We start from the raw sequence: 26,098 nt of genomic DNA on the forward strand, positions 1-26,098 counted from the left end.
AGTAAGTATATCTACAGGATCAGTAATTTCACGCTAAAAGTTTAAAAGAATAGGTAGTGTCTTAACAAAGAAATCATTTCCCAGGTTTTACAAAGAGAAATGAGTACAACAAAAATTCTACTTTAAAACTCACATACCTAGAAAAATTAATAAATAAAAAATTAACAATATTTCAAACAAAAAAAGAGTCTTGTCATTATGAATAGACAATTCATTAAACAGGAAACAAGCAGCAAATGACACGTACATTAAAATATCAATATCATTTACATCCACTGAGTTGGCAAAAGGAAAATATCTTCACAATTACCAAGTGTTTGTGGGACTATGAAGAAACAGGTACACTCATTCCTGCTGGTGGAAGTAAACATTACCTCAGTGACTTGAAGAGCCATTAGGCAACATGTAGTAAAGTTGAGGATGGGAATATCCTCAGACACAGCAATTTCATTTTTAAGTACAAACCATCAAGAAACTCTTGCATGTGTGCTTGAATAGACCACACAAGATGTAAAATGTAGCATTTTTAAACAACTAAACGGAAAATCTACCTAAACACTACAAGTTTTGCATTTCACAGGAAATGAGATGATGAAACTAAATAAATGCTTTTAAAATTTACAAATGACAATAAGAAGAACAAATCTCAAGCCAAATAATAACGAAGTTAAAAATTATTTTAGTAAGCAAAATTGCTTGTCTGAATGAAATGTAATATAGGCATTGGTAAGTTCAACTAATGCATACAGAGTAAGTAAGTATATCTACGGGCTCAGAAACCATTTTAAAGTCAACCATTTACATTAATGATGGCTACACAGAAAATGTATTCTTTTTGCCTTTGCTACATGATGGAATGTCATTAGTTGAAATAGACAGGGGGAAAGGCTAAGAATGTCTCCCTGAAAATACTTAATAAACACTACTATTTTACAAACATAAAATACAACAGTGACCAATTTTCTCATCATACTTCAGTCTAATCTACTCACCAAGTCTTAGTGTTAACTTCGTACTTATAAAGATCATCAACCAATCCATACTTGTTGCCTGGCAGTGCTTTATAGCCTCCATGAACATAAATGGACTTTGTTATTTCATCATACACACTGGTATGACCATATCCACCTTGGACAATAGCTCCTTTAGTTTCTGGAACAAGCCAAGTGTTTGATGCTGTAAGAGAAAGAAGATAAATCATGAATTTCAAGTGGTAGTTAAAAATATAACTAATGTATCACTAAACTCCAACAAGTTAATTCTAACACCACATTTTTATGAGCAAAGAAAGTATACCTAGTATTCATTTAATCAAGAAACTATTATTAAATATGCACTAGTTACTGTTAGGTGGTAGAGGTTGAGTTGAGTAAGACTGGTCTTTCTGTAGAGTAAATTAAACTGTGAAATATTGAAACTGTTAATTTTTGTGTGTGCAAGAGAAAAAACAAAAGTTTACTCTCACATACATTTCTGTATCTGTAAATAATCCTGAAAAAATTGTAACAAATAGTTTATGAGAGTCCACTGTGTGACAGGCTCTGAGTTAGTCATAGATATTATAAAGATACAAAAGATAGGATCTTTGCCCTTTACAATTTTTTGCACATGCTGGTCCTTAATCTCTTCAAACAGAAATGAAATGATAAAAGAAGGAATTTTGGACCATCAGAAAAGAACAACAAATAGAGTAGAAATATGAGTAAACACAATAGACTACCCTCCCTGAGGTTTATAAATCATATTTAATGAAGGAAACAAAAGTTATAACATCATCTGATACTCAAGACAATGACATTAAAAAGTGGGGATGAAGAAGGGATGTAAACAAAAGCAAGGCTTCCACACTTCACTTGAAGTTTTAAAATGTTGATACTCAGAAATTGTGATAATTCACATATATATCTTTTAACATCCAGAGCAACCTCTAAGAAAACTACACAAAGAGATACACTCCAGAATACTATAAGAAAATCAAGATGAAATTCTAAAAACTGTTCAAGTAACTCACAAGAGGTAAAGGGAAAAAATTACCAAAAAAAAAAAAAAAAAACAAAAAAACACCACCACAAGAAACAAACAGCAAACAAACAATAAAACACCAGAGTTAGGCACTAACATATCAGAATTACCTTAAATGCAAATTGTACATTTATATAATATTCTGGAAATGACAACATTATAGAAATAGAGAACTGATCGGTGATTTTCAAGGGTGAGGGATGAGAAGGGAGGGTAGAGGGAAGTGGGTGTGGTTTAAAAAGGCAATATGAAAGATCCTAGGTGATAGAACTATTCTGTATCTTGACTTGTGGTAGATACATGAAACAACATGCCATAAAATTGCACAGAACTAAATACATACACACATGTACGCACAAATGAGTACAAATGAAACTGGGAACTCTGAATAAGATCAATGGATGGAATCAATGTCAATATCCAGGTTCCGATATTGTACTATATTTTTACAAGAGGTTGCCTCTGAGGAAAACTGCATAAAGGGTACACAGGATCATGTGTTATTTCTTACAAGTGTATGTGAATTGACAATTATCTCAAAATTGAAAGTTTAATTTAAAAAGATACATTCACCATACTAGTAATGGGCTATTCATCATGAAATACAGTATTTCACTCAACTCTTTGCAAACATCTTTAAAAAATTAAAAGTATGAGAGCTATGACACAGGTCTAAAACAAAAGTGCATGTATTCTTAAATACTACAGCTGTTATTTCTCAAGATTTAGTCACATGCAATTCAGCCAAGGAACCCATAGGTGATAAGGCAGATTCACATGAAAAATTAAGAAAATAATTTTCTTAAAAATACAGGTGACAGTGAATTTTACCAAACACTCAAAAAACAACTGTCACCTATTCTCCTCAAACTATTCAAAAAAACTCCAAAAGGAGGGAGGGCTCCCAAGCTCATTTTATGAGGCCACTATCACACTAATCTCAAAACCAGACAAAGACATTACAAGAAAAGGAAAACTATAGGCCAATATCCCTAATGAACATAGATGCAAAAATCCTCAACCAAATATTAGCAAACCAAATTCAGCAATACATTAAAAAGGTTATACACCATGATCAAGTGGGATTCATTCCTGGTACGCAAGCAAGGTTGGTTCGATATCTGCAAATCAATTAACATGATACACCATATTACCAAAATGAAAAATAAAAATCATATGGTCATATCAACAGATGCAGAAAAAGCATTGACAAAATCTAGCATCCATTTATGATAAAAACTCTTAGCAAAGTGGGAATAGAGGGATCATACCTCAACATAATAAAGGCCATGTATGATAAGCCCACGACTAATATCATACTCAATGGGGAAAATCTAAAAGCATTCCTCTTACGATCAGGAACAAGACAAGGATGTCCACTTTCACCACTTTTATTCAACATAGTACTGGAAGTTCTAGCCACAGCAATAAGAAAAAGAAATAAAAGGCACTCAAATTGGAAAGGAGGAAGTAAAATTGTCATTATGTGCAGATGTCATGATACTATATATAGAGAACCTAAAAAATTCCACCAAAAAACTATAAGAACTGATAAATGAATTTAGTAAAGTAGCAGGACACAAAACTAATATTCAGAAATCAGTTGCATTTGTATACACCAACAAGAAACTATCAGGAGCAATTAAGAAAACAATCCCATTTATAATTGCTTCAAAAACAATCAAATACATAGGAATAAATTTAACCAAGGAAGTAAAAGACCTGTGATCAGAAAATTCTAAGACACTGAAGAGAGAAATCAAAGAAGATACAAATAAATGGAAACATATTTGTACCTCAAAAATGGGTACCTCAAAAAATTGAAAATGGAACTACCTTATGACCCAGCAATTCCACTCCTGGGGTCTATCCAAAGGAATCCAAAATACTAACTTGAAAAAATATATGCCCCCCTATGTTTACTGCAGCACTATTCACAATAGCCAAGATATGGAAACAAGTGAAATGCCCATCGATAGACAATTGGATAAAGAAGCTGTGGTACATTTATACAATGGAGTATTACTCAGCCATAAAACAATGAAATCTTACCATTTGCAACAACATGGAAGGACCTAGAGAATACTATGATAAGTGAAATAAATCAGACTGAGAAAGACAAATACCATATGATCTCACTTATATATGGAATCCAAAGATCAGAATAAATGAGCAAACAAAACAGATATAGACTCAAAGATAAAAACTGATGGCTGCTAGATGAAGGAGGTGGGATGGGGAAGAAGGTGAAGGGATTAGAAAGTGCAAATTAGTAGTCACAATATAGTCATAGGATATGAAATACAGTATGGGGAATATAATCAATAACGTTGTAAAGATTATGCAGGATGCCAGCTGGGCACAGGACTTATCAGGGGATCACTTCATAGACTGTGTAGCTGCCTCACCAATGAACTGTGCAACTGCAGCTAAAGTAGAATAATATTGAATGTCAGCTATAATTAAATACACACACACACACACACACACACACACAACGAGGTCTGACTTGAAAAAAGTTAATTATTTAATAGCAGGACGTATTCAGTCAGCGTTCAAATTGTTATTATCTTCTAAACTTCCTTCTTTTTCAAGGATTGCTAGAATCATGATTTAAATGAGATCCACACATTGCAGTTGGCTGATATGTCTATTAAATCTCTTTTACTCTACATGCTCTTCATCCCTTTTTCTTATATTGCCAATAGTTTGCTTGTCTGTTAATTCCTTGGATGAAAGCAAAGAAGTTGCACATATTACATGACCTTTGACTCAATAAAAGGAGGAGTTAACTAAACCTTTAGATACAAGAAATACGATCAAAAGCAACGATGGGCCGAAACTATTTTAACAATATTGTCAAGCCCTTCACTGGGATTGCAACATTAAATAGAAAAGTACAAGATAGAGTGTACCTCACTTCAAGGCAAGCAGTTACATAAAAAACAAAAACAGAACTAAGTAGGCAGTTTTGTTGTCTTTAGACTAGCTGTAAGTCAACATAAAAATATCGGTATAAAGTATAAATTTAAGTTGCATTAAAAATATTAATAAAGGGGCAGCCGGCCGAATGGCTCAGTTGGTTAGAGTACGGGCTCTCAACAAGGTTGCCGGTTCAAAAATAGTGGGCTGCGTCCCCTTCAGCTAAAGACTGGGAACGGCAACTGGACTTGGAGCTGAGCTGCGCCCTCCACAAATAGATTGAAGGACAACGACTTGGAGCTGAGGGGCCCTGGAGAAACACACTGTCCCCCAATATTCCCCAATACAATTTATTTTAAAAATACATATAGTATATATATGTAAATAAAATATATCTATAACATATATTATATAAATAAATAAATAAATAAATAAATAAATAAATAAATAAAATATATATATATATATATATATATATATATATATATATAAAATATCAACTGTAGAATAAAGAAAAGTAATAATCTCACATTAGGTAACACACCATGCTCTATTAAGCTCTGCTAAGTTTGAATGGGTCATTCCAAAGGTATAGTTTGTCTAGAGAGGGTGATAAAGGTGGCACAGGGCCAACTAAGATAATGTGCATTTTGTATTTATATATTCTAATTCTGCCATTGACTAGCTGAGTGATCAATGGCCAATTGTGTGAGGCATCTGTGCCTCAGTTCCCTTATCTGTCAAATGGGGAAAAAATAGCATATCTTTGCAGGTTCACTTCAAGGACTAAATGAGTTAATATGCATAAAGTGCTTACAAGTTCACCTCACACAGAGAACGGCCTCAATAAATGTTAGCTTCTGTTGTTATTATTATTTAATATTATTCAAAAATATCCTTTATATCATTAATGTCCCTGTTACTATAAGGCATTATCAATAAGATCTGAATGAAAACGTTGCTGTGAAGACTGAAGGAACTAGGGATGCCTGCCGAAACAATAGGAGACAAATGAAAAATATCTCAAAATACCTATAGGGCCAGTATGTGGAAAAGTGATTAAACTACACTTGTACAGTCATGAAAAAACAAGTACAAAATTACAAGTGGATATTTCTTCTAACTATAAATTTTTAAATTTTAAATATGTAATATCATAGAAAGGCTGCTTTTAAGAGACTGATATCTCTATCATTGAAAGAATGTTAAGCAAAGCCAGAAAGACCAGAATTTTCTGCATCCATTTACTGAAACTTTTAATATAACTAATGCATATTTTTAAATATATATATTTACTTAGCTTATGAAGTTTTAAAAGCATATGGTTTAATAATTTCACTTACCAAAAATCAAATCTTTCACATTTTCTGAAATATTTATGAAATATAAAAATGTATACAATCTTAACAGCAGCCTTTGTCACACAGACATAGCAATTTATTAAAACAACATTTTGCCCATCACATTAAAACTGTGTCACTTTACTTAATTAGTCATGTAAAATTGTTCACAAATGAAACTCCACAGCAAATGCCAAGCCTAATTTAAGCACAATAAAAGTCTGTGCTTAATGATTCCTATGACTGAATTATTTTTAAAGGGGAGACTTCTTCCATTAAAAATTCACAATTCCCTCCACCTAATACACACCTGTTCTGTAGATCTATATCTTCAAACACCAGTTTGCTGAAAAGCAAAGTCCCATTTAAACTTGAAATTCACCACAATTTTGAAAAACATGATGTTAAGTGATAAAGAGTCACGCGGTATCACTATGCTTATAGAAGAAAAAAAATTAACTTCCTAAAAAAAAGAAAAAAAACCTATTTGATGGTTTTCAAATCAAAAGGAAAAAAGTTAACATAAAATGACATTAACAATGGTTTCCAACCTCTCAAATTCTAAAAGCATGAAAAAACACTAAAGCAAATCAGTAATATTATACTAACCTTGACACTCACATTGAGATTCTTAGAAAGTTTATGAGGTATTGCTAACCAAAACTGAAATAAATTTCCCTCAGGACTAACCCAGAAGAGCTTTATGGTCCAAGTTAGTAAAACCATCCAGACAATTCCACTCTGAGATTTACAGATTCCCTAAAAACCATAATTCTAAGTATAGCAAAAAGGATAAACTGATGTTTCCTTTACTGCCAGAGCAAGTTCACAGGAAATCCTTAAAATCTCAGTTCAGATATATATACTATATAACCTAATATAAAAAAATACATTTACATCCTCTAATATTTTTTAGCATTTTATTTGAAAATAATTTTGAAGGTACAAACAAGTTGCAAGAGTAATCAAAGGAGTACCATCTACCCATTACTCAGATTCACTAATTATTAACATTTTGATGCATCCATTTTATCATTAGTGTTCTCTCTCTCCTCTCTCTCTCTCTTCCTCTCTCTCCTTCATACACACACACACACACACACACACACACACACACACACAGTTGTATACATCATTCCTATTACCCTAAATATTTTGGTGTATGCTTTAAAAACAAAAACTTTCTTTTTACATAGCCATATTAGTTATCAAGATCAAGACAACTTACTTTAACAACTTAATTTATGCAATGCTTTTAATGCACATGTATGTTTCAACTTGCAAATTGAGCCAATACTGTTCTTCATAACATTGTTTCATTCAGTATATTATAGAATCCAGTCTTGGATCACCTACAAGCACTCAGTGGCCATGTTTCTTTAGCCTCCTTTAACCTGAAACAATTTTCAGCTTTTGTCTCTCATGACACTGACTTTGAAGAATAAAGCTCTCCTCCTTTTAAAATAAAAGGTTCCTCATTTGCAGTTTATTTGATATTGTTTAATGGTTATATTTAGGTATGCATTCCCACTCAGAGTACTGTAAGCCAGGGGTAGGCAACCTATGTCCCGTGGGCCAAACCTAGCCAGCTGCTCATTTTTGTAAAGATTTACTGGCCCACAGGCATATTCATTTGTTTACATATTATCTAAGGCTTGCTTTCAAATTTCAGGAGCAGAATTGAGTACATGAAACAGAGACTGTATGATCTATAAAACCTAAAATATTTACTATCTGAATCTTTACAGAAAAAGTTTGCCAAACCCTACTGTAAGTGATGTTTCTTTCAGCAGGCATCATATCTGGAGGCACACAATGGCCACTTTCCATGGTTTGTGATGTCAGTTTTGATCACCCAGACAAGGTACTGACAGGTTTCTTCACTACACAGTTACTAATTTTCCCCTACACGCTATAGATAACCTGTGGGAAAGATACTTAAATACCACGTGCATCTCATCAAAAATTTGTCCCGACCCCCATACATTTAGCATCCATTGATGATTCTTTCCCAGACCAATTTTTACTATGATTTTTCAACTCCAGTAATACCAGTCAGCATTCTGTGTAAGAAAGAGGCTTCCCTTCTTTCCTGTTTGTGTCTGTCTATCTGTCCATGATCAGCGTTAAGTTTATGGATTCTATTTTTTCAAGTTTATAATTTCTCACTTTCTTAAATTACTTATACGCTCAAATTATCCCAGATTTTACCAGTGGGACCCCCTTCAAGATGATTCCTGTGTTACTTTGACAGGACCCATCATTTTCTTGAGCACGTCAGTAATTTGACATAACAAGATGTACCAGGCTCATCTTTAGTTTCTCTGCTACAGCCCTACGGTCACCCATTCCTCCAAGGAGCCCTGCTTCCCTTTCCATGGGGATGTTATTATTAATAGAAACTAGATCTTGGAATGTGGGTGATCAGTGTGCCCACGGCTACTAAGCTGTCTTAGCTTCTAGGCCCTTTCAGAAGGATCTACATCTATAATGGTCTTTTTTTCCATCTATCTACCTATCTGTCTATTTACCTATCTGTCTATATCTATTCATCTGTCTGTCTATCTGTCTATCTATCTATCTATCTATCCAGCCATCCAGCCATAAACTCACATCTCCAATTCCAGTCCATTCAGGCAGGATTCTTCCTTGCCCTCCCCAATTCATTTTGTATCTCCTGTCTTCCACATTGAGAACTTCAATTCCCAACAACATCGAAGCATTTGCTCATTTTTTCAATGTAACAGTACACCTAAAATAACTTCAGAATGGCGCCAACAAAACCTTCAAAACACAGACCTAAAAGATTTGTTTGCGTTTCTTCCCCACTTCCATAGCTAGACTGAGAGCATACAGTCACACACTGTGTTAAAAAGTCACTGGAAGCAGTTTTCTCCTCCTTCCAGAGTGACTGTGTTATTCATTTGAAACATGGTTGGGTCCAATAAATCTATCTAGTAATTACAGATAGAATATTCTATATTATATAAATAAATAAGAAAATGTTCTTGTTCTTCTTTGGAAAACTTCTAAGAAAGAATGGCATGTATGAAACAACAGTCTTCACCAATAGTTAGGTTTGCTCAAAAAAGAAACTGAAAAACTAAAATTGGGTCCAATAGGCCCGTACAGAATACCAAGCGTTAAACAGTACATCTTGACTCCTACCTATCACCTCTGCAACAGTCCATGTTCTTTTTCTGCTTATCCAAACACATAATATTTGCATACTCGTCTGAAATTAGATGCATGAAATGTTCTCCATCAGTCTTTTACCTGAAGTGTTTGTTCCTATTTATCTCTCCCTTAGATGAAGTTTATTCTCTAGGAGAGGGGTTGGTCAATTACAGTCTGCAGTCCAAATCCAGCCCACCAACTGTTTTGTAAATCAGGTATAACTGAAACACAGCCATGCTCATTCATTTCTGTATTTTATACAGTTGGCTGTGTACAGCTTCAATGGCAGAATTGAGCAATGACAGTGGAGACTGCATGGCCTACAGAGCCAAAATTATTTACTATCTAGACTTTTACCAAAAAGTCTGCACATTTCTATTCTAGTAGATGTCTCGGGTAAAGACACATATATATGCAGAATGACCTGAGTTTTGCCATGTCCAAACTGTTTTTTTCTATAGCCTTGACATTCAAAGGACAGGTTATAGATATAGCCTATATTTTCTTTCCTTGGGTTTCTTAAAAATTTTGTTCCATGTTTACCTAGATTTGTATGCTGCTTTTAAGAAATCTGATACTAATTTAATCTCTTGCCCTTGTAAAACATTTCACCTTTCTACCTGAAGAGCCTGAGGATTTTTTTCTTTATTTTTTAAAATATAATATTTTTTTCAAGATGTCTCAAAATTGCTGCTGTGGGTGCATTTTACCATGTACCCAACAGTTCATGAACAGGAGAATGGATAAGTGAATTGTGGTAGTCATACAATGAAATAGAGTAATGCAAAGAGTTAACTGCAGTAATTTATAACAACATGAATGCATCTTAGAAATATAGTGGTGAATGAAATAAAAGAAGGCCTCAGAAAACTGCATAAAATATTACTTCCTTTAAAAAATTCAAAACAAAGAAACAAAACAATATGCCATATAAGTATACATATATACTGGTACATGGTGATGACATTTTGAAACAAACACATAATAAGAAATTCTGGATTTCAGAATAGTGGAGAGAGAAATTTTTTTTTTCATCTAACAATTTTTTAATGAATATGATTATAAAGAGAAAATTAAAGGAATAAAACAAATGGTTATGCTTTTTAAAGTACATATCCTTTCATCAAATAAACTTTGGGAGTGATTTGCTAGTAAGACATGATTATGTTGATGACATAATAAACTAATCTGATGACATAAAATTGAGTTAGAGTAAACATAATTATAGAGAAAACACTTAAAAAGAATACCCAACAAAGCATTGTCTTTTCAAAAAATAGAAATGATACATAGGTAAAGAAGAGTGCTGTTTATAAAAAAAAAATAGCTAATGCTCTTTAAAAATGTTAATATATCAATCTTTAACATCAAGAGAAAATAAAGTACTACAGATGACCACATAGTATTAAAATTTAAAAGTTCAGGAATAACAGTAGTAGAAAAGAAATGTTGCTGAAAACACTAGTCATTTCTCTACAAATATTAATCAAACATCTAATACATGGCACTTTACTAGAAAGTACACATACAAAGAAAGATACAGCAAGATTCGTGCTCTAAAATTAAGTTCTTAGAAAAAGAATATAAATACAAAAAGAATACCTCTAAAAAGCAGTATATGTTTCATTGTCATTTATAAACAAAGTGATACAAAAATTTAGAGGAAAATTAAACCACTTCCAGAAAATGTAAAAGGCAGTAAATATAGCTGTAGAATAATAAGAGTCTTTTCATGACTATACAATTATAAAGGCCTCCTCCACATTGTTAAATAAAAGTTTATGGAGCCTTTACTGCAGGCTGATCTCTACATTATGCATTTTCCTGATTTTTCCAATAATTTTGTGCCTGAAGCTTGATTACTGTCACTCCTAAGCCATACATCACTTTTTAAAGTCTTACTCTAATGTGTCCTCAATGAAAAATTTCCCTGTCAGATCTGCTTGTCTGTGCTCCACATAAGTTATTTTCTTAAGGACTCTGTTGTTGTACATAGACACACATATCCCTATACAGTTGGCCCTTGAACAAGGCGGGAGTGACAGGTGCGGACCCCTCGTGCAGTCGAAAATCTGTGTGTAACTTCTGACTCACCCAAAACTTAACTACACCAGTTGTCCCTCAGTCCATGGCACATTGGCTCCAGATGTTCCCACAGACACCAAAATCTAAGGATACTCAACTACCCTATGTAAAATGGCACAGATCAATGCATACAATTGGCCCTCTGCATCCATAGACCCCCAACTGTGGATGGAAAACAGCTCAAGTATTTATTGAAAAAAATCTGCATATAAGCAGACCCGCAGAATTTAAACCTATGTTGTTCAAGGGTCACTGTAAATCAATCACACTGAACGAAACATACGTTCAGCTAAAGTATGGACATAGCCCACAGGATTCATCAACTAACTACAAGTGTAATAAGGCCGTCTTCTCATGCCTGTATTACTTCTCATTGACCCTGAGTGTCACCTGCACTCTCCCTAATAACAGTCTTTCTCTTGAATCCTTATTTCATGGTCTGCTTCTGCGAACACCCAGGTTTACAAAGATCCTGTATTTCCTGCCAGTTGCTACTAATTCCTTTGCTTCCCTTTACTAGCAAATTTCCTCAAAAGAGTTGACTGTCCCTTGGAAATACTCTTCTCACTCCCTCTTAAATCCAATCCAGTCAGGCTTTGACCCACCACTGCACAAAAATTTCTTGTAAGATTGCCCATGACCTGCACAGTACCAAATTCAATAGTCAAGCCTTCATAGTGATTTTGCCAGCCCACTGGCAGAGGCGCATTTGGTGCAGCTGATTACTTTTCTGTTTAATCATCTTTCTTCACTAAGCTTCTAGTTCACCACACACACATTTTCTTGTTGATTTCCTTCTTTCCTCCTCCTTCTTATCACTGGAATACCCTGGGGCTCAATCCTTTTCTTCTTTTGTATCTACCGTACATCCATTTCTTCAGTGATCTGAACCAGTCTCCTACCTTTAAACGCCATCTACTCCCCAAACTCCTAAATTCGCATCTCCAGCCCAGATCTCTCTCTAGAACTCCAGACCCGTACATCCACAAGCCTACTTGGCATTTCCACTTTACGAGAACTCTATGAGCAATATCTGACTCTATCAGAAAGAACATTATAAGAATAATGCGTATACCAGAAGCAGAGAAAGAGAAGGGAACCAAGAACTTATTCAAAGAAATAATCGACGAGAACTTCCCACACCTATGGAAAGAGATGAATCTTCAAATCAAAGAAGCAAACAGAACACCTAATTATCTCAATCCAAAAAGGACTTCTCCAAGGTTCATTATATTAAAACTGTCAAAAAGGAATGACAAAGAAAGGATTCTGAAGGCAGTCAGGGAAAAGAAGCCAGTAATCCATAAAGGAAAGCCCATTAGATTATCATCGGATTTTTCAGCAGAAACCCTACAAGCTAGGAGAGAGTGGAATCAAATATTCAAATTATTGAAAGAGAGAAATTACCAGCCAAGAATAATGTATCCAGCAAAGTTATCCTTTAGATATGAAGAAATAAAGACTTTTCAGACATATAGAGGCTGAGGCAATTTACCACTACAAAGACCTGTTATTATAGGCAATACTGAAGGGGATTATTCTACCTGAAACAAAAAGACAAAAGGATATAAAACTATGAGTAAGAAGACTAACAGACAGAAGCAGGAAACTGCAACCTTTATTCAAAATCGGGTATTATACACTTAAACATGAGTGTAACATAAAGATCAAAGGAGGTAAAAACATTAAAAAGAGAGAAGACAATAGCTACTGAAATTTGGAATTGAACTCACAGCATAAATAGGGATAATTTGTGACAACAACAACATAAAGGGGAATGAGGTAAACGTCTGAATTTGCAAGGGGAAATGGAAGAAAGATGTCTTCAGAAGAAAAAGGACTACTGTATACAAATATATTAAACTTTCTTTTGCATAAACCACACACAAAAAATCCAGAACTGAGAAATCATTTGGACGTACATCATTTCCTAAACAATGTAATAAAACTAAAATTAATAGAAAAATCAAAACATAAAACAACCTTTCTACATAGAAAAATTTGTAACTCTTGCTTAAATAACTCTTGGGCCCATCTGTAAAATTAGAAACGACAGCCACAATGGCTTCCACGTTATCATGGGTTTGTTATGACGATAACATGTGTAAGCAGGTTGATTCAACACAGAATTGCTTATTAAACATTACACTTGGTTCCCATCAGCAGAAATTCTCCTTAGATTACTCCTATTTTCACAGTAAAATACTAAATAAGGTCATCAGCTGAGAGTTACGATGAAAAACGAAGTGTCGTAAGTTTGAAGAGAGAGAAAAATTTATGAAATAGTCATTACGGAGAGTTGGAAGCAAGATTGGTGATTATGAACTTAAAGCTCAGTAAGTTTCAAAGTATGGACAAGAGTGAGTAACAGATGGTTAAAAACTGAAAGGCGGCTCAGTGAACTAAAGGCTCTGGTAAGGTTGAAGAATTCTCACAGTTTGGGTACCAGAAGTAGGAAGCTGGAAAGATCGGTGGTACTTGAAGAGTAAGATACTTGAAATGGAAATTACGGGACTCGCTGAAGGTATGACAATGGGAGAAATTAACTCAAGTAGGATGGCAAACAAGATCTTTGGGAGAGAGATCAAAAAATTGAGCGACCAGGTATTAGAAGAACTGTTTAAGTAGATCCTGAAATCGTCAAAACATTGGACTAATGTATATGTAATGTATACGGTATTGAGTGACAGTAAGCCAGAAGCTACATCCTTCAAAGAATGAAACACATGGATCGGAGAAGCAAGAGAAGACAAGGAGAAGTAACAGGTGGTACAATATGATAACATCAGATTCAAAGCTGAGTGAGTCAAAGGAGGAAGGAGTGAAAACAGAGTGGAAATGGCAGTAAGAAGTACAAAAGATACATATCCGGCTTCCAGCCCCGCTATCATGGAAATGCAGAAAAGAAAACAGAACACTTGAAAGGCCTGCAGGGAAAACAGTGGAGTAGAGGGAGTCTTCCTCTGGGCACGCAGGCACTCTCTTGCTGCTGCCAGTGGTGATCTATCTGCAAATGAGTTTTCTCATTAAGACTGCACAAGGACCCTGGATAGTTGCATACCGTTGGCTGTACACAAAAAAAGTAAAAATCTTGAGTTCATAATCTAAATAGAAACTATAGAGCATATATACCTGTAGACAAATTTTTTAAAAAACTTATAAACTATTTGAAAATGTCATAAAGAATTTAAAAAAATAAAGTACGAGAAAAACAAAGAAGAGTATATAAGAGCACCGTTCAGAAACTCATACATAGACTGTCCCAGTCACCTTCACATACCAGATAATAATCTTGTATAGAAGCCAACAGACTAATACATACATAGAGACATTGCAATAAGATTAGGAACAAAACCCTGAAAAATGAAAAATCCTGAAATCATGGAACGCATAGCAAAGAGACTGAGTTTTAGCTCTTGGTCCATAAGTAAAATCCAAAGAAATAGCACCATCTATTGGAATTTCTCACACTTAGATATATTCTCAATTCTTGAAAAATGTGAGTACTGGGTAACACTTGCCCACAGTTGGGTAATAAGATAAACTTAAATATTAAAGGACAAAAATCTAACACAAAACCAAAAAGCTTATATTAAAAATTATTAATTCTTGGTTTATAATTCTGATTTCAAATAACTAACCATTATGACTAAATTCATACGAAGATTTTATTAAAGATAAAAATATTCTCAACTAATAAAGAAAAGAGTTTATAGTTACATTTTCAAAGTAACTCACAAATATGGTATTCCTGTATGCTGCTTGTGTAACCATATATTGCAGAATATCCGAATATTATGATCATGACAACATCTCTACTATCCAACTCCATAATATGTGCTGAATGCCCCTCCACAGCGTACTGCTGACCATGGCCAAGAACTGTGGGAGTTTTTGTGCTCCATGACTGACTATGTATGTTAAAAACCCATAATTCATCTGTAACATTGCCATCATGTGTTTCAATTCTGCCTCCATACATAAAGATGTTTTCCTGTAAATTAAAAAAACATATATTAAAAAACAAAAGTTATTTCTTAGCAATACATATGCATTAAAAATAAAGCCTAAATTTAAATATTAAATTTCAGTTTATCGCTTACGACATGCACAACACATAGCTCTTATTTGTAAAAAGTCAAATGGGAACACCTGAGTAATAAAAAAATTAATGTTTTTACTTATAAAAAGAGGAGGAAATCACGCTTTTGAAGAGTTACTTTAAGATATTTTATTTAAAAACAATTAGACTACATAGTCGATTAACCATATTTTTTATACTAGTTGCTGAGTCCCTGGTTGTTACATTTGAATTTTACCATTTCTATGTACTGTTTTGTGTTATTCTTGATCATCCATTGCTCTCATCAAGCACTGTTCACCAAAAAGACAGACCACATTTGTGTATTCTGTGGATGGGGTACATTTTTATTACTACTTCTCATGGCTATTGGTCGATTCCTTACAACACTTATAAATTATGCAATAACTTCAATCACATATGACTGAAATGAATGACATAAATCATTGTTATTTCAACAACCCAAGAACAGAAAGGAATTTCTTCAACACAATAAAAATCATCTAAGAAAAGCACATAGCTAATATTATGCTTAATGACGAAAGACTAGATGTTTTCCCGCTCAGGTCAGGAACAAAACAAAGATGCCCACTTTTGCCACTTATATTCTACCATCATACTTGAGATTTTAGCCAGAGAAAATGGGCAAAAACTGAATATGGAATCAGAAGGGACCCAGAATATCCAAACAATCTTGAAAACATAAATGAAATTGGAGGACTCACACTTCTCTGTTTCAAAACTACGTACAGCATAAGGAATATAGTCAATTAATACTGTAATAACTATGTACGGTGTCAAGTAGGTACTAGACTAGTCAGAGGGATCACTTTGTAAATTACATAAATGTCTAACAATTATGCTGTACAGCTGAAACGAATAAAAAATAATACTGAATGTCAACTGTAATTGAAAAATAAAAATTAATTTAAAAAAACTTAACCACAAAGCAAAAGTAATCAAGAGAGCGTGTGACTGGCCTAAAGATACACACATAAGTCAACAGAATTGAGAGTCCAGAAATAAATCCATACATCTGTGGCCAATTGATACTTGACAAGAGTACCAAGACTTTTCAATGGGGAAAGAACCGTCTCTTCAAATAATGGTACCGAGAGAGCTGGATATCACATACAAAAGAATGAACTTGAACCCTTATTGTACACCATATATAAAACGTAATCCAAAATGAATCAAAGACCTAAATGCTAGAGACAAAATTATAAAACTTAAAAAAAAAAAATGGAGTAGCTCTTTGTGACCTTGGATTTGGCAGTGGATTTTTGCATATGAGACGATAATCACAAACAACAAAAGAAAAAAGTGACGAATTATATTTCATAAAAATTAAAAACCTTTTGTGCTTCAAAAGACACCATCAAGAAAATGAAAGTGCACAGAATGGGGGAAAGTATTTGCAAATCATGTATCTCATAAGGGACTTGTATCTAGAATATATAAAGAACGCTTACATCTCAATAATAAAAAGACAAATAACCCAATTTAAAAATGGGCAAAGGACCTGAACAGACATTTCTCCAAAAAGACTACAAACAGTCGATAAAAGCATGAAATGATGCTCACCATCATTAGTCAAAAGGGAAATGCAATCAAAACACAATGATACAGCACTTCACACCCACTAGTATGGCTATAATAAAAAAGACAGATACTAACAAGAGCCAGCAAGTATCTAGAAATTGGAGGCTTTCTACATGGCTAGAGGGAATACTCGTATAAAATGGTACAGCCATTTTGGTAAACAGCCATTTTGGTAAAAAGCTAAATACAGAGTTACCATTTCACCTTATAATTCCAACCATATGTATACACCCAAGAGAAATGAAAGCATATGTTCACACAAAAACTTACACATAAATGTTCATAGCAGTATTATTCATAATAGTTGAAAGGTGGAAACAACCCAAATGTCCATCAACTGATGAAAGGATAAACAAAATGTAGTATTATATACATACCCATACAATAGAATATTATTTAGCCATAAAATGAAGTACTGATACATGTTACAACACACCAGTCATAAGGCATATGGTATATAATTTCATCTGTTTGAAATGTCTAGAATAGACAAATCTAGAGAGTTAGGAAGTAGGTTCATGATTGCTTAAGGCTGGGAGGATGAGGAGGTTTCCGGTGATAGCTAAAGGATACAGAGTTTCTCTGTGAGGTGATGAAAATGTTCTAAAATTGAATACACAACTCTGCAATTTTGCACAAATATGCAAGAGATGGTTTCACAACACTGAATACACTGAAAACCATTCAACTGCACACTTTTACGAAGTGAATTATATGGTATGTCAATTATATCTCAATAAAGCTGCTACAAAAAAAATGAAATAAATCAAAAAACTAAAAAACAAAACTAAAAGAAAGAAGCATATACGCATTATATCTATACATAGAGATTTTTATTTTATTTTTAAAACATGCATATGCAATAAAAAAATTGGTAGTTTATTCTTTACATTACTCCTGTATTTCCCAATTTTTCTTAAGTAAGCTCAGAAAATGCGTAAATTCTGATTTGAAGGATCTAGTCACAGACCACAAAATGCATGAGTCTTTGTTGATTCAAAATAAAAACCTGTTATGCAGCCTGTCATTTTAATCATGCTAAATTCATGAGTCCCTCAAGTACATAAAAATAACTGATTACAATGCAATCCCTATCAAAATCCCAGTAACATTTTTGCAGAATTAGAAAAATCTATCCTAAAATCTACAAAGAATCGTAAGGGACCCTGAATAGACAAAACAAACTTGAAAAGTAAGGCAAAAGTTAGAGATCTCACACTTCATTTCAAAACTTACTACAAAATTACAGTAATCAGAACAGTGTGGTACTGGCATCAACACAGACATATCAGGTTGGTGCAAAAGTAATTGCAGTTTAAAAGGTTAAAAATATTGCAAAAACCACAATTACTTTTGCACCAACCTAATAGAAATAAACCCATATATATATGGTCAAATGATTTTGAACAATGGTGCCAAAACCATTCAATGGGGAAAAGACAGTCTTTTCAACACATAATGCTGGGAAAACTGAATATCCACATGTAAAAGAATGAAATAGGTACGACCTTTACTGTACACCATAAACAAAAATTAACTCAAAATGAATTAGAGGCCTATACACAAGAACACTTTAAAACTCTTAAAAAGAAAACATAAGGAAAAGGCTTCATGACATTGGATTTGGCAATGATTTCTTGGATGTCACACCAAAGGAACAAACAGGTTAATAAAAGAAAAAACAGATAAACTATGTCAAAGTTAAAAACTTTTGCACATCAAAAGCCACTATCAACAGAGTAAAAAGACAGCCCAAAGAATGGGAGAAAATATTTGCAAATCATGTACCCAAATTAGGGGTTAATATCCAAAATATATAAAGATGAACTACAACTCAAAAACAACAAAACAAACAACTCGATTGAAAAATGGGCAAAGGACCTGAATATAGTACGTTTCTCCAGGAAGGCATACAAATAGCAGAGAAGCATTTGAAAAGATGTTCAACATTACTGATCATTAAGGAAACACAAATCAAAACCGCAATGAGACACAGCTTCCACACTCCTTAGGATGGCTATTATTAAAATAAGAAAAAAAAAATCCGGAAAATAACAAGTGTTGACAAGGATACGAAATGGAACCCTTGTGCACTACTGGTAGGAATGGAACCCTTGTGCACTACTGGTAGGAATGTAAAATGGTGCAGCCACTGTGGAAAACAATACAGCAGTTGGTCAACAAATTAAAAATACAAGTATCATATAATCCAGCAAATCTGGCTATTTACCCAAAAGAATTGAAAGCGGGAACAGGAGCAGATATCTGTTCACCCATTTGCACAGCAGCATTATTCATGATAGTCAAAAAGGTAAAAGCAACCCAAGTGTCTATCTATGGATAAAGGGATACACAAAATGTGGTCTATACATACAATGGAATATTATTCAGGCTTAAAAAGGAAAGAAAGTCTGACATATGCTACAACATGATGAACCTTGGAAACATTATGCTGAGTGAAATAAGCCAGTCACTAAAGGGCAATTACTGTATGATCCCAATTACATGAGGTACCCAGAGCAGCCAAATTCACAGACATAGAAAGTAGAAGGATGGTTACCAGGGTCTGGGGACGGTGGGGAACACGGAGTTATTGTTTAATGGGTATAGCGTTTCAGTTCTGCAAGATGAGAAAAGGTCTGGAAGTAATAGTGGTAATGGTTGCACAACAATTTGAATGTACTTAATTCAACTTAAAAATGGTAAAATGTGTACTTTACCACAATTGGGGGGGGGGGGGAAGTGACTGGCTTGATGACTAGGTATAAAGCCACAGATAAAACTCAATCTTTATTTCTTCCTTCTCATGTGCTATGGAAGATTGTACTAAAATCTATTTTGTTTACTACCCTAGTATATGAGTCTATAACACCTCAAGTTATTGTGATCCGTATGATCTATTGTTCTCATTAAGTGTTTGAAATAAATCTGAGATTTAGTATTGTTTTTCTCTAAGGTAAACTCAAAAAATGATTAAAATTTAAAAAGCAGGATCCATACCTGATATAAAGCAAGAGAGTGTCCATATCTCTGGAGAGGTCCCCGTGACAGAGTTCCTACATTCCATATACTGTTTTCTAAATTGTAACTAAAAACAAGAAAAAATAACTTCATAAGCTAAGAGTCACTTTTGCTCTTTTATTCTGCATATGCTTTCTTCATCTGTATTCAAGTATTCATTCAATTCAAAACAATTAGAATAAACTCATAATTTCATGGACTATATTAGGTATTTTTAATAAAGACGCTCAAGATATACCTACTCTAAATTAAGATTCAATAACTTAATTGTGTAATATACATTAACTTGACAAGGCTATTTATTACTGGAATTAATTTGTTCAATTGCTTTAACAACTTCAACCAATTGCTTAACCTAAACAATAGGGAGCTGTTCTGCATTTTTAGATTTTAAAAAAGAAGGCAGCTTTTTCTTTTGGAAATAGATGGAAATTCTCTCCATTTTTACAACAGCCATTTGCTTTACATATTCATTTTTATCCTTTTACACATATTTAGCTTAGCATTAATAAATTTACCAAGAAGTATTTATTTCCTGCACAAATACACCTTGCTTACTAATCATTTTTTTGGGAGAGTGTGTAAAATGAATCTATTAAGATAGAAACTTTTGTAAAACTAAGGTACGATTTGGATTACAGGATAAAAAAATGAAAATTAGGATTTGTTCTTCGGTCTGAAAATATACATATGAAAACAGAAGTTCCAAACCATGACTCTCAAATGCTTATTATCTAACACAATTCCAGTTCAGTTGTCACCATTACTCTACCTTAAGTCTCTTCAATTTGCCAAAACGTACAAAAAGCAGCCCATAGTCAACAACTGACTAAGACCTTGTTTAAGAAGCTCACCATCAATTATTATCTCGCTGCTTCTCTTTCTTCCTCCAACTTATTAGGAAAGGGAAGGAAGCTCCCTCCACAAAAAAATAAAGGGAAGGGTAACAAAATCTCTTTCCACCATTATGTTTAACTTATTTCCTACACTGGAGTTATAAGATACACGTGCATGATACAAATGAGGAAACATAATCAATCAGAACATAAATTCCACAGACTCACTACTGTGCTACCTACCTACAAGTACCCAACACAATGCTTTCCACCAAGTTACCATAAATTAGGACTCACCAAACTATTTCTGTAAAAGGGCCAGATAGTAAACATCTCAGACTTTGTGGACCACATTGGTCTTACGTATTCTTCTGTGTTCTTTCTTACAGCCCATTAAAAATGCGAAAACCATTTTACTTGATTTTCACAGGCTTTTCATTTTCAATAAGCATAGTTAATTTCCTTTTTGTTTTCACATTTAAATCTCATTTCTTCAGGTTCTTTTCACATCTTAGCAATTCATTTTAATCTTACCAACTCTCTTTCAATTATTTCTACTATATTTTATCCTTCATATTTGCATTACAGAATTCTAATTGTTCACTTAAATATTTACTTAAAACTCTTCCTCTCTCCAGAATTTATTTTAAACTTTAATTCTGATCATATTCAATCACAGTTTTAAAGCAATCTCCAATTATAAGCAGAATTTTTAAATACCCCAAATTAATAGAGCTAATATTTTTAGTGGGTAGGGTTGCCGGATAAAGCACAGGATGCCAGTTAAGTATGAATTTCACAAAATGACAAACAATTTGTTAGTACAGGGAGAACCCATGCACTATTTGGGACAAAATCAAAAAAGAATATTGCAAGGGGCTACTTACACTAAAAAATTATTCATTGTTTATCTGAAATTCAAGTTTTACTGGGTGCCCTGTGTATTAATCTCCATATCCAGCAACCTACTGGGGACACACCATTACAGTATACTCTCCAGGGTCAGTTCTGACTGGCTGATGCCCAGGTTACACTGGTTATTACATATTATGAATATGACCACTAAAAACAACAATGATAATCAAATTATTCTTCCCATTTCCTCTTTTATACTATTATTGAACTTTCATAAAATACAATCACCAGCTGAAAAGAAATCAGATAAAGCTGCCATCCATGTGATTCCCCTTATCATCCAATCATGCAGAGAACAATCTCTATTGAGACAACAGTGAATGAATGATCTATTTTATAATGCTGGCACTGTTATCCCAACAAAAGCTTGTAAAGCTAATTCAAAGTAAAAAAAGTTCAGGTAAATTAATTTACAGGACAAATAAAGTATTTTTATATAAGCAATTAAACTTCATTCTGAAGAAACAAAATGGGACAGCATTCATAACATCTAATACAGACCTGGCCTCCCTTACTTGAAGTTAATATTTTCTACTTAGAATTTATTAAAAGCACTCTAGACAAGCAATGAAATAACTATACAAAACAATCCTATATGCACAATGGCAAATATTTAACTACGGATATACTGGATTCATAGATTATCAAATCACTTCCACGTAGCAAATAGATACTATCACAAAAAACAAACATTCATAAATTTAGAAAGCAATAAAATAGACATTTAGGATAGTCTTGCTACCAAAAAAATCCAGCTTAAATAATAGATTGTGAAAATCTGAAAAAGAAAAAAAACTTACTTCAGGACCATTTGAAAAGAACTGTAGTTAAAAGTATATCCACCAATCACCCACATAAATTTTCCATGTAAAACTGCTTTATGGGAAGCCCGACCTACAGAAGGACTGAAGGGTTTAACATTTGGCAGAATCCAGTAAGACTCAGTGGAAGGAACATTCAAAGAACAATCCGGACCTATTAAAAAAAAAATCAAACAACACAGTGCATTAAACAGAGAACTTAGCTTAGAGAAACAATATGTGGATTAAGAGAACTAAAACTTCAACGCTCATCATATTAATAAATGTACATAATAAACCGTCTAAACTAACTTACAAGAAAAATTCTAACACAAAATGTAATGCCTATGGGAGAGGGGGCTAATCATACACTCAGACGGTCAAATAAATTTAACAATCTGAAAGAATCATTGAAATAATATGAAATTTCGTATTTACTTTACTACTAGAATATTAGAATAGAAAGCAATGTACTTATATCCCAGTTCTGTCACTTACTAGAAGTGTGACCTTGGGCAAGTCTGTTTACCTCTCCCATCATCATCAAGCCTTCATCTATAAAACAGAAATAACAACCTATCCCCTAAGGGTTATTATAAATATTTTTTTTTAAAGACAGTGGAAATGAAAGCATTTGTAAATTGTAAACTACCAAACAAATATAAAAATAAAAATTACATTTTTCTTAGCATTATTATTATTATTATTAATAACCAAAATTGGCATCAGTAGGGAGGGCTTATTATTTTCAAAAAGAAAAATTATTATGCATAATAAAATAAAAATATGAATTAGCTCAAGATAACTTAAATACTATAAGTTGAAAACACTGCCTTTCCTTTCCATATTCACAATGTTACCCATGAGTCTTGCTTTCCTCATCTGCAGCAGAATAGCCTAGATTAGTTTCTCAAACTTAAATAATGGAAGGAATGGTCCTAAAGAAAATATATTTTCACCAAACTTAGAAGGCTCATAAATGATTTTTAATTCTAATAAAACTAAAATATGTTTGAACAAAAACTAAACATAAACTTCTTTTGTTTAAAGTTTTTATAAACACAAAACATATATGTATAAATTATATGATATATAAGCAAACTGATAAAACCAAAAAAATTAATGTTCACTTAATATGTAGTTGGTGCTGTTTTGCTCAAACTAAATCATTGGTCCCAGGTTGAAAATTATTTAATTCTTATAGCATCTTTTCCATACATCTAGGATATTTACATTATTTTGACAACATAATCTTCCCATCACTTCTCTTTCCTCTACCATTCATAAACCTTTTTAATTCATATAATATGCCATATCATCATTTGATCTTCCATTGTCACAGAAGCATCAGTACACTTCAATAATTTCCTTTTTATCCTATAATACGGGATACCACTTGGTCCCAAATCAACAGTCAACACTAACGCTCGCACTGCAGTCAAGGGGCATTTTTACCCAATTATAAGATCAATCATTTTATCTTAAATTTGGTTATATCAAAAAGTTTTAGATTATCATTGAATCACAACACTTTAAAACTTCCAAACAGACGCTAATTTGAGAAGCATTAGCCTACACAGTTTTATTTGTTTATGTTCACTCACCCATACATTCATTCATCTTCAAAGTCCTTTTCAAAACTTACATTCTATGAGTCTATTTTTCAGGTACAAGTCGGTAACACCCTAGATTATCTCTTTGATAATGATACATTCTTTTAAATCAGATATAGAAAACTGTATTATTTCTGAATGAAAAGACTGTGAACTATTCCTTGGTAATCAAAGAAATTAAAGGAACACACTGATTTAAAAAAATTTTAACTACAATTCTAACTTACTTAGAATTCATTTAACTTGGGTTGGCAAACAATAGCCCATCAGTAGAATGTTAGTAATAGGTGAATCTGGGTAAAGGACATTCGAATATTCTTTGCTATTCTTATTCTTGCAACTTTTCTAATTATTTGAAACTCATTCTAAATAAACACTTAAAAGCAGTTACCACCTACAGACACTGAGTTGGGTGCAGTCAAATAATACTAGGGGGTTACTTGACAAAGAGTTTGATAGGGAACAACGGTCTATAAAATTCTTAACAGAATCAGGGATATATTTAAATTAGTAGTATCTCTATGGAATTTGCACTAAAGCAAAATATTTCAGAGCAGTTTGTGGAAGGCTGAATAATGGTCCCCTAAGATATCTAGGTTCCAATCACTGAACCCTGTGAATGCTAGCTTACCTGGCAATAGTGACTGTGCAGATATAATTAAATTAAGGGTCTTGAACTGGGGAGTTTATCCTGGATTATCCAAGTGGGCTCTACACGTAATCACAAGTGTCCGTAAGAGAGGGAGATCTGACTACAGAAGAAGAAAGCAACGTGACCACTGAAGCAAGATGCTGTGCTGAAAGTTTTAAGGACAAAGAAAGGGGAAAAGAAAGCAAGAAATGAAGGGACTGTAGCGCTGGAAGCTGGAAAAGTCAAGGCGTAGATTTTCTCAGAGCCTCCAGAGGGAGTATGGCCCTGACAACACCTTGACTTTGGCCCAGTGATTTCAGACTTATAACCTCCAGAATGGTAAGTTTGTGGTAATTCATTATAGCAGTTATAGGAAACTAACACTAATAACTAAATGTATTAATTTAATGAATTTATTTAAACTAAATATTATTTAATACAGAAAACAGAATACCAGAATTTTTGTAAATTTTACTCCAAAATCTAAAATATCTGATTTTCTACACGAAAGAAAATAGCAGTCAAAATTTTTCCTATCTTTTTTTTACTACCACATGTTATGTAACTTCTAGAACTTATTAGAAGGATTAGTCTATAGCTAAACTCTATAGATTGTCTTTATTTTACTACAAATTAATAAGTATAAATAGAAGGAAAGATTTATGAGTATGACTTATTTTAAGGACAATTAGATGTTATAATTTGTAGCTTTCTGCATTCTACAACTAAAAAGATTTAAAATGTAAATTCATACACTGAACATTAATTTAAAGCACAACTATAAAGAACACTTTATATACACACAGCCTTCGTCATCCATTAAAAATCTAACATTGAGATCTACTTTTAAGGCTCTCTAAGACTCCCTTTGTATAAGAACATGTCCATGAGAAATTGTCTACCATTGTATAACTAGCCCCTTATACAAGATCTCTGAATAACTCTCCCTGCATAACTTCTATCAATCAATATGGGAATCTCCTCAAGGTAAGCGGATCTCAGCTGTCTCAAAAAAGATATAATAAACTAATCACATTACAGTGGGTTTTCATG

At 33.4% G+C, this 26,098-nt stretch overlaps 1 protein-coding gene across 3 annotated transcripts in view; it reads right to left on the reverse strand.

Moving 5' to 3' along the window:
• Window positions 1–26,098, reverse strand: part of ATRNL1 (attractin like 1) — a 565,586-nt gene that overhangs the window by 497,020 nt on the left and 42,468 nt on the right. For all 3 annotated transcript variants that reach the window (XM_019725236.3, XM_088791845.1, XM_074338995.2), the window contains exons 6-9: window positions 22,802–22,976; window positions 20,230–20,317; window positions 15,285–15,540; window positions 993–1,176 (exon numbers count right to left, since the gene is read on the reverse strand). In XM_019725236.3, coding sequence (XP_019580795.3) covers window positions 993–1,176; window positions 15,285–15,540; window positions 20,230–20,317; window positions 22,802–22,976 — 703 coding nt within the window. The remainder of the gene's footprint in view (window positions 1–992; window positions 1,177–15,284; window positions 15,541–20,229; window positions 20,318–22,801; window positions 22,977–26,098) is intronic.

Source organism: Rhinolophus sinicus, chromosome 15 (genome assembly GCF_057876585.1).
Source record: "Rhinolophus sinicus isolate RSI-liver-muscle chromosome 15, RSI-T2T, whole genome shotgun sequence".
NCBI classification, from domain to species: domain Eukaryota; kingdom Metazoa; phylum Chordata; class Mammalia; order Chiroptera; family Rhinolophidae; genus Rhinolophus; species Rhinolophus sinicus.